At 36.8% G+C, this 11,410-nt stretch overlaps 1 protein-coding gene across 2 annotated transcripts in view; it reads right to left on the minus strand.

Moving 5' to 3' along the window:
- LOC126832716 (neurabin-1) overlaps nucleotides 1-10,667 on the minus strand; it is a 59,006-nt gene extending 48,339 nt beyond the window's left edge. For both annotated transcript variants that reach the window (XM_050563584.2, XM_050563583.2), the window contains exons 1-2: nucleotides 10,621-10,667; nucleotides 536-2,709 (exon numbers count right to left, since the gene is read on the minus strand). In XM_050563584.2, the coding sequence (XP_050419541.1) occupies nucleotides 536-2,517 (1,982 nt within the window). In that variant the 5' untranslated portion in view covers nucleotides 2,518-2,709; nucleotides 10,621-10,667. The remainder of the gene's footprint in view (nucleotides 1-535; nucleotides 2,710-10,620) is intronic.
- Between the last annotated feature and the right edge of the window lie 743 nt (nucleotides 10,668-11,410).

Here is an 11,410-nt window from a genome sequence, read left to right on the forward strand (position 1 = left end):
GTGGGCAAACAAACTGATCTTTTGTCCCTCAATCCCGAAATCTCATCACCATAGCACATGCTAGCATATGCTTTGATGTAAACAGGCCCAATATCAATATGTAGAATTTATGCTGTGGTCACCGAATGCAATTACATACATTGTATGAGAAAATGTAAACTTTAGATAAGTTTAACCTTCAAAGTTGAATAGAGTGGACATTAGTAATTGTTAAATGGAACAAATTCAATTAAGCTGTGATGCAGGGGTTCTTGCAAATCAATAATAAAAGAGTTGACTGCATCATGGACATTTCAAGATGTACATGTAATGAAGGTGTCAGCTATCAATGTTTATTATTTCAAGTTTAATCAAGGTATTAATCTTGTACATACATGTATGTGTACATGTAATATATGTACTCATACATGTACAATGTACATGTATATGTAGTTTCAATTGCTCTATCCACCAGTGTGTCCAGTAGCCAAATAAGATTTGGAAAATCTGCAAAAAAGAAGTAAAACAAAAATTTAAATAAGTCAAATTGACTAACCTTGGTGTTGAGTTTTGTAATTCTGTATTTTCTGCCAGTAAAGCGGTTTCATTTTCTCTGGCAGTATCTCGTAAACTATCCTCATATGCAGGCGGATCTCTGCTCCTTTCATAGGCAGGGGGATCAGTATTCCTCCAGTCCTCATTACCATTTAATAATGGAGGCCAGCTTTGTGATTCACTAGGTACTGAACTTACTTCGGACTTCTTAGCTTCTCTTAATCCAGGTTTAGGGGCAGGCGGGGGTGGTGCAAGGGGTCGCACGACAGACGATGAGTTTGTGTTTCCGGGATATGGTGGTTTAAGAGGAAGAGCAGGAGCAGATCGTTTCGGGAGTGGAGTCGGTTTTGTGAGAGTTGAAACAAGCGTCTTAGTGTCAATTTTTTCCACTATAAATTCTTTTCGTGGAGAACCAAGATCTGCCTTAAGCTTCATTGACACAGTTGCATCCATTTTGTCAATCACATCCTCAGTGCATGAATTATTACAACCATTTTCTAAATTGTCTTCGGTCAAACTCTTTCTTTCTTGAGAATCGCGAGCATCCCAGGACCTTCTCTTGTGATTATATTTATCTTCGCTCGAATCCCGTGGATCCCACGAACGACGTTTATATTCAGAGCCTGTTTCTTTCTTTTTAGGGGAATCTGTCAAATGAGCCAAATATGCATCAGCCTTAGCCATGGCTGCTTTTATATCATCACGACTCAGTCTACGATTAGTTTCACCATCTTGTGTTTTTGTATTGCGTAATCTATCAGAGTTATTGCCCTCTTTTTGATCATTGTCTTTGGAATGTTTAGAAATGGAATCAGGATATTGACGAGTACGTACACCACTTTTATTGGATGCCTCATTTTGATTCTGATTTAGGTTTGTTCGCAAATTAAGCTTGTTGATTCGCTCAGCCCCTAAAGGAGCAGGATCGGGTTTTGTCAATTTTGGCACAAATTTGATAGATGACGTGCATGTAGTAGTCTCAGATGAAGAGGCATTATTGTTAACACCCAAATTTCCATAAAATTTTCCAGTTCGATCACGGCTACCATCTTCAACGTGTTCAACATCTAATGTTCGTCTTCGTAAATTTGCTGAATTATCATTAGTGCTACTTGTGTCTAAATGTTTTGATCTTGGGCTGCCGTGATTACTCATATCAGAGCTAGTTGAACTACCATATCTTGGACTTTCTATACTTTGTGTTTCTGTGCTTTCACTTGTGGAATCGCTATTTGTACGAGTGCGTCTCTGATAGTCCTTATCACTTCTACGACGCGATTGGTCACTGTTTGAGCGTTCACGTGGTGAGTAAACTGGAGGACCATGGCTACGACTACTTGAACTAGAATCTTTTCTCGACATGCGCTGAGATGAGGCCCCATATGTGTCTGCTACATGGAAAGATCGTGCATCTGGACTTGTGGGTGAACTTGAAGAAGGGGTCAATACAGGTGATCTAGGAATAACACGAATAGGAGAAGATTTCCGAGTTGAAACAGGTTTTGATTTAGATTTTTCTGGACTGTCCTGAGATTTTATTGTTTCAGCTTCCATTCTGGCAAACAAGGCGCGAGTATAATTAAATCTCTGTACATGATTGGTCGCTTCCAGAAGCTTAGGGTCAATTGGCTCAGGCACTTCAACGTCTGGTTTTGACTCTAAAGTATGCCGGTGTTCGGGAGAATCATTCATCTTCTGTTTCTTTGATGCTGGACAACGATCAGCTTCATTAACACCAGAAACAGGGGGAGGTAACTCTGCCATTTTAGGTTTACCTGCTGTAGATTGTCCGGCTTGAAACATTTCCTTTATTTTACTGACATTTGATCCAAAGTTTAGCGACTTTTGACCCCCCTCAACATTCCCAGGCTTATCAATACCCTTAAGTCTATTTTGAGTATGGGGGGGCTGGTTTTCAATATTTTCCAAGTTTGTAGCCCCACTTCGATGTCTACTGCCATGTAAAATATCTCGTTTATCCATGTTTGAAGGAAAAATGTGGATAAAACTAAGAACTTTGTTGATTACTTTCCAGCCATTTTGATGCACTGGTGACAAAAATGTCAGAGTTTATTTTATAAAAGATGTTTTGACAGGTTGAGGAATGATAGAAAGTTGGAATGAGACAGCTTGATAGAACAATCATCTTTTTCTTAAATCTTCTGTGCTGAACATCTAAAAATAGAATATAAAAAAAAAAACAATGAGTCAAATAAGTTTATCGAAACAAAATTAAATATTTTAAGCTTACCATAAAGATACATGTACATGAATAAGACACACATTTGTTGCCTATTTTTAACTAGTAACTTTGCATTTTTAAAATATTATTGTTAGTTCTTGTGACTGGATGATAAGCAAACTCATTGTGGTTCCACATACATGTGTACAGTTATTATGCAGAAAACCGTTTATAACTTTTCGACAGAACCCTTCAAACAGGCAATCACAAATATACAGTACAGTCATTGGGCATTGAAAACTAAGCCTCTACATGAATATAGTAGGAAAATAAAACGGTTTTAGATATTCTTAATATCAGTGATAGGGAATAATGTTCAAATAACATTAATAAACAACCCAAACAGGTTGGACCACTGACAGATCATATTCACTATCACAGATGCTTAAATCGGCACGTTTCCCTAATACTGGTACAAACTGACACAAAAATCTCAGTGTATATTACATGTAAACTATGTAGTTTTTTTTTTTAATACATGTATATACTCTTCAAAAAAGTAGGGGATATTGAAATGCAAATACCTATGCAGGTTGTGATATGATAAATAGTCATGAACACTTGACATGCTTTGAGAGTATGTTCACAGATGAAGAACTTATCGCCCCAATAGAAACACTGAGCTGCACGTGCGACACGCAATAGCGCCATACACGTGGGAGGGGTTCATTGTCAAATTTGACACTTCAAGGAAGGGTTGATGAAAACTGACGCATGCTGGTTTATCTATCTATGTTTACTTTCCTATCGGTTCTTGCATAAGATTTACTGTTTAGCGTATCTTTGCTTTAGTGTGTTACATTTAATTTGATCCGGAGATGTGTTCGTCAGCGTCAGCCGACAACACTGCAAGAATTGGCCGTGACACTAAAAGAGGAGTGGGTCAGATTGCCCCAAATCGTGATTGGACGGTTGATTAGGAGCATGCCACAACGAATTGCTGAATGTCTGAGGATTGGTGGAGCATTACTCATTATTAGGACAAAAATCAAAAACGTCCATTTTCACTTTTGACGGGGCATCTCTTTGCGAGTGAAATGGGGTCATTAGATAAGCCACCCAGATGAACTGTTTATGTTCATGTGTAGGCAATTGGCCTGTTATTAACATACACTGGTTACCTCTAATAAAAACAGCAGTGCATTTCCGCAGTTTTGTATTGTTTCTGAATATCCCCTACTTTTTTTGAAGAGTATAAGGTAAAATGGGGTAACTTTGACACATGGGGTAACTTTGACATGTTTTTGTTTTAATGTCATTTGGAAAAATAGTCAGCACCAAGTAGTAATATGTTGGTAAGGTATGATCACCCATTAATTGGTGCTTAACAATCACCTACGATATCACTGCTTCTGTGATGTTATCTAGTTCCGCAGCTGCAAGAGTAGAAGCTGCCACTGTACAGCTGAAGTAGTCTGAATTACGTATTCTTTCTAGACTGTTAGTTTATTTATGAAATCAAAAGTCAACTAATACAAAAATAGATACTAAATGAGTGTAGCTTTCTTTGATCCATCAGTTTATTAGCCAGAGAATTAAACACATTTGATTAATTATCAAGAAGATTGATATTGGGGTAACTTTGACATGGTGTCAAAGTTACCCCAAACTCGTGCTAGTGAGATTGCAAAGGCAACTACGTCAAATTTTTTTATGAATTAAAAGCATTTATTCTACATTCTGCTTTACAAAGAATGGAGTTCTCTAAATAATAAAATAAAAAAGGTTGAGGAATGAATAAAGTGCATGATGGATGGGTGTAAAAGAGATAATCATATTGTTGTAATAATGGATGATTCTGAATCAGTCGATGATATGAGTTTGTTGTATCATTTTATCAAGGTCATAGCCAATAATGAAGAATGCCAATGTACATTGATGCAGAAATGGGTGAAATTCATAATTCCTAATTGTTCCAGTCATAGAACAGATCACTCCCTGAATTTTGACATTTAAAACAAAAACTGTCAAAGTTACCCCGACCATGGGGTAACTTTGACATGTAAGCATCAAATGATGAATGACATTTTTTTTCGTTAATGCAGTGAAATAAATAGATTAAATGCATGGGAGTAGTTTACAGGTATCTATTCCATACAATGTACATTTAATAATCAGAAATATTAGGTACCAAAATTTTGTAACTTTTATCTTCAGTAAGATCAAAGATGTGTCAAAGTTACCCCACTTTACTTTATAATATATACTATTCAAAAAAAGTAGGGGATATTTGATTTTGGGGGCATAATACTAAAATATGCAAATGACTACGAAAAAAGTCACTATAGAACCTAACAGAAGAAACATTTCCAGTTACATGTGACGCCCAAACGCACCAATAGCTACTGCATGGAATGCAGGTGATGCTTGGGATCATCATGGGGGTCCAACCCAAGATTTGCACGACTCTGACTTTGAATGTTACAGTCATTGTGGCATTGAATTCCAGGGTGGAAACATCAGTTTAATTGTTTTAGTGACCAGAAAACAAATTTTGATATGCGTCGGCTTACCCAAAATGAAAGGTTACGTGCCCTTGGCATGCTACAGATCGGCACAACACAGGCGGTTGTGGCGCGGACGATGAATGTTTCTCAGTCTGTCATAAGCAGGCTATGGTCCAGATACCGTGATACACAATCTGTACAGGACAGACCACGCTCAGGTCGACCAAGGGCGACAACTCAAGCCCAGGATCGATTTATCCGTTCCTTGGCCTTGAGAAATCGTGTCATCACAGCAAATCAGATCAGCGCTCGTCTTCAAACAGACACTGGTGTGAGAGTGAGTGGCCAGACGATTCGGAATCGACTACATAGGGGTCACCTTCGCGCCCGACGTCCTCGCGTGATCCCTTGTTTGAGAGATCATCACATTCAGGCAAGACGTCGTTGGTGTAGGGATCGTCAACACTGGGATAATCGACGCTGGAGCAATGTGATGTTTTCAGATGAGTCAAGGTTCACTGTTGATTTTTTGGACAGACGTAGGAGGGTGTGGCGTCGTCGAAACGAGCGCTTCCAAGACGTTAACGTCATCAGACATGATCGATTTGGGGGTGGTTCTGTTATGGTGTGGGGAGGCATCACTGTTGCTGGAAGAACGGCTTTACATGTTGTTGCAGGGCGTGTTACAGGCCAGTACGACCGGGACAACATCTTGGCAGTCCATGTTGTGCCGTTCGCACGACGTCATGGCCGCCGTTTCATCTTCCAGGATGACAACGCAAGATGTCACAGGGCCAGGATCGTTACAGGTTACCTCCAACAACAGAACATCACCACATTACCTTGGCCAGCACTGAGTCCCGACCTCTCCCCCATCGAGCATGTCTGGGACATGCTTGGACAGAGGTTACGTCAACGTCAACAACGTCCTGCCAATGTCCAAGAACTTGCTGCTGCGTTGCAACAGGAATGGGACAATCTGGAACAAAATGACCTTAGACGTCTCATTAGGAGTATGCCACGTCGGATCAATGCTTGTTTGGCAAACAGAGGAGGATTTACCCGTTACTGACTTGGTTGTGATGCTGTGGTAACTTTGCTGTTTGACCCCGGGTATCATTTTACCCTTATAATGATCAGTCTGTGCCTTACTTAGTCTAACGATCATTTGGAATAAATCGATGAATGTGAACTTCATTTCATTTTGTCATTTGTTTCTTCGTCAGTTTCATTAGGTGACTTTAATAACACTTAAAAATCAAATATCCCCTACTTTTTTTGAATAGTATATATATAGGAAATAAAATAGCCAATGATAGGGCTAATGATAGTTAATAATGTATGTCATAAGGGTAATTTAATCAATGTCTGATAAAGCTGGTATCAAGTATAACAAAAGAAGATTTTAGCTAATTATAACATTATAATCAACATAAACAACTTGGGTTTCATATTTAAAATACTGAAAGAATATTATCAGTATCTCACTGAATAATATAATCTATCACTTATGTACGTATTTAACACATTATGATCTACTGTACATGTATTATTTAAAACAATTAAATCATTCATAATAAGTTTCACATTACGTTATTAAAATATTATATCAACAATCAATGTCATTACTTTCACCCAAAATATGGTAAAATTACACATTAAGCTTTAAATAGATATTCAAATTAAACTTTAAATACTTTGATTTATCAAAAATCTGAGCACTGACCCACACTAACTCTGAGCAACAAATTTTTAAGTTGTACAGAACTCCTTCCCTTAGTAAAAAAGTTTTAAAAATCAAGAACTGATCAATAGGGAAATAAAAGATAGGTTGCCAGGCAACAAAACATACGCCCACAGCAGCTAAATCGTCCAAGCGGTCGACAAGGGTTGTCGCATATTTATTCTTTTGTAAGTAATTAGGGGAATTTAATAGACAATTTCATACAGATGAGTGAGATGACATTATAATTTTCGTTGTTTGAGAGTTCACAAGGTTCTAAAAACTAATACACGAGCCGTAACTCTGGAAGTAATCTAGAGAAATTGTTGAAATTCATATAAATAATGCATATAAATTTCATACAGATCGGATGATAACTTTTGTCGCTTGAATGTTCACAAGGTTCAATAAAGTAAAACAAGGGCCAGAACTCTAGAAGTAATTGACAGAAATTGTTGACATTCAATAGGCTTCTTTATTTCACTTATTTAAATGATGCATATGAATTTCATACAGATAAGGTGATAACTTTTGTCGTTGAAGCGTTCACAAGATTCAACAAAGTGAAACAAGGGAAATGAAATGAAATGGGGGTTTAACGTCCTACTGTTCTGCTCCTATACTGGGCTAATGAAGACGGGCATACGCCATACAGTGTGCTATGAGGGAAATTTTGCCCGGGCAGCGGCACTATCGCCTACTCTTATATCGAATTCCAACTGCCAAGGGATCTTTTACGTGCATTCCAATTTTACACGGGACCTCGGTTTTTCGTCTCATCCGAAGGACTAGACAGCTGTCCTTGTCAGCCCCTCCGCCCTGCATCACTGACAAGGGGAAACCACGTCGGAAAATCGGGATGAACTTTCTCGGCCAATGCAGGGATCGAACACCCGACCTCCAGGCTAGCGAGCCAGCGCCTTACCCACCTAGCCACCGTGAAACAAGGGCAATAACTCTAGATGTAATTAACGGAAAATTGCTGAAACTCAATAGACTCGTTCATTTTACTAATTTAAACGATACATATAAATTTCATACAGATCGGATATTAACTTTTGTCGTTAGAGCATTCACAAGGTCCAACAAAGTGAAACAAGGGTCATAACTCATGGCGTAATTAACGGAAATTGCTGAAATTCAATAGGATTCTTCGTTGAACTAATTTAAAAGATGCATATCAATTTCAAACAGATCGGATGATAAATGTTGTCATAAGAGCGTTCACAAGATTCAACAAAATGAAACAAGGGCCATAACTCTAGATGTAATTAATGGAAATTGCTGAAATTCAATAGGCTTCTTTGTTTTACTAATTTAAATGATGCATATAAATTTCATATAGATCGGTTGACAACTTTTGTTGTTGGAGCGTTCACAAGGTGCAAAAAGGTGAAACAAGGGCCATAACTCCAGAAGAAATTAACGGAAGTTCTTGAATTTAAATAGACTTTTTCATCTCACTAATGCAAACAACATATATCAATTTTAAAAAAATCAGATGATAAATGTAGTCTGTAGAGTGTTCACAAGAAATTGTGGACGACGGACAGACGGACGCGTCTGCAATATACCACCATATTTCCATGTGGGCGTATAAAAAGGGTACAGAACATTTTATTTCAAATCAATTTTGTGTTTGATTAGTGCCAATAAACAAAGTCATAGTGTCACTTTTTCATACTGGTAACATACATGTCCTTTCATGTAGGCACCCCTTACTCACTGGTGCTTTTGTTTTACCATATTGTCAACTAAGTTTGCTTATCCCCAAAACATAACTTTAGATTAAACTTTCATCATACAGGTACATGTATTATCAAGGAATGTAAAATGTTTATTCTAACCTTACTTCATACCTTACTAAAACCTTGCACAATTTTGTATTACAGTACGTATTGTATTCTTGATTCCTATTTCTTAGCCTATCAATTTATAAAAGTCAAGAAGGAAATATCTTTAAAATATGAATTCAAAAAGCTTATAAATATAATTTAACCCATACAATGGAAAATGCATTTTACTTTCAGTGTTCTTATTATTATGTTCATGTACATGTATACTTACACATTATAATATGATGTAAGGGATACATGTACATAATTGCATACATGTATGATGATAATCCCACAAATCATTTATCTAGACTTAGAAAGAATACATGTAACCTCTTTCAATAAATAATCAAACAGGCCTACCCAACGCAGGGGGTTTATTTATAATGAGGTAATATTCTTATTAAATACTTTTTAATTGAGAACTGGTATTTAGCTTATGTTATTATCATTTAGGATGACCTGCTTGAATGCGAGCTTATAAGTAACCTGGCTGTTTCGTACTTAGTTCATTCGTACCTCACATGAACCGTTTCATACCTTAGTTAATTTCAAGAGAACAAGAGAACATTTACATGCAGAAGTAGCAGTTGGTTCAATAATCAACACCAGAATAAATATTTTTAAATACGTTTTTTTAACCGCTTTAACATTCGGTGATCAATTATTGTCTTGAAATAATCACAACTCACTCAGCAGAATGGGTTCAATAATCAACACCATATTAGAAACAACAAAAGGCAGTTATACATGGTGTGTCTAGTATTATATAGGACTGTAAATGTAGCAGTGCTTAATTTTATTTTCAATCGTTTATTATTTCAATTTATTTCAACAACATATAGTTTTAATTCTGAATTGGCAGCCATTTTCATAAATTTCACATAGCAATTGGATTTTATCGAATCGTTAAATTATGTTTAATTCAAATTATTTCAACAACATAGATAGAGGAAAAAGTACGAATCAATCTGAGGTACAAATCATGTACGTGTTCTAATTCTGGTTTGGCTGTCATTTTCATAGATTTCGCGTAGCAATCAGATTTTATCAAATCGTTTAATTATGTTTCACCTTTATTTCAATTTCTTTCAACTTATTTCAAGTTAGGTACAAATCAAAGTGAGGTACGAATGAACTAAGCATGAAACAACTTGCACCCAGCTTACCAAAACATTTACGATAAGATGTAATCCATCCTGAAGTTACACTTACAGTCATACAGTCTATGTTATTCTCGAAGTAGGCTAGTTTAAGTTATGTCTGGACAATACCCATTTATGTCACCCTTGAATAGCTTGATCAGAACTCTAAAATTGGTCTTAACCAAGGACAGTGTCAGATTAATATAATATGGTTGACAGTGACAAATTATTTGGCTATTCACTCATCCTTGTCCCAGCCGGTAAAATTACAATAAATGATGACTGTCACACTAGTGATATACCGATAGGCCTCGGCCTAAAAACAGAAAATCTTGTAGTACTAGTTGATTGAAACTTATCAAATCTATTTCATGTATGCAGTCCAAGAAAGAATGGCATTTAAATCCCCGAAAATTGTTAGGATCATTTCAGTGACAGCAGTAGTGGCCACATCCTCAATCATCGCTTGAATTGAATTCAACTGACACTCCGATTGCGATTGACGGCTCCCGTCTGTTCGTCGAACATTTCATTTTTTGGTGACAATTATGATCACCGTTAAAATAATCATCAATGATAAATGACGTAGAAATTTGCAGAAATTTTAACAAGGACGTATCAGTTCAATATGAAAAACATTAATTATTAAAAAAGCTTGACAAAGAAATGATAGCAGGTGACAAATGAGACAAACCTTTTCTATGATAAACCTTTATCCGCCATTTTTAACTTGACCCCAACAGCTAATCGGTGTTGAGGCAAACGTCATCACATGCGATAGAGCACACTGAATTCCACGCCCACTCAGACAATTAGTATGAGATACAGTAATATAGCAGACGAAATTGTAAATAAAACATAAAGTCCGGGAATAAAGTAGTTTCTTTTTTGGCTGTAATACATGTGAGACGCTAAATTAATACATAATTCTGTACAGTTTTATTATGATACAATTTTCAATATCTGAAAAGGGAAATAAATACCACACCCCTTGGTCCGAGTGGTCTTCAATCTTGGTCCGAGTAGTGTATATCTTGGTCCGAGTGGACTCCTGTTGGTCTTTGTCCGATTGTTCTTTGCTCCAAGTTGTCCGGTTACCCCACTGGGATTACTTAACGCCAAATTATGCATGTTATTTTATGAAAAAAAATCTATATATATATTCACTTTCCACCCAGAAATCAGAATCAAATTTTTGAAAAAATGAATTTGATGTTTTGTTTCATGTTTTGTTCGATGTTTTGTGTTTTCATTTTTATGGGTAAGATATTTGGGGTGTTGTTTTTGAAGGGTATATGCTGGGAAAACTTTAAATTAGGGGTTTTCAAAACGCTTTTACTCCCCGGTTACCAAAACTCCTTGGTTTAAATAGAAAATTTGGCGAATAAGATCATTTCATTGCTTTTTTCTACTGGATGTGGTCACCGAGGGTAGTAATATTTACTTCATTTATTTACACATTTGTATGACGACAGACGTAGGAA

This window comes from Patella vulgata, chromosome 9 (assembly GCF_932274485.2).
Source record: "Patella vulgata chromosome 9, xgPatVulg1.2, whole genome shotgun sequence".
In the NCBI taxonomy this organism is placed as follows: Eukaryota; Metazoa; Mollusca; class Gastropoda; family Patellidae; genus Patella; species Patella vulgata.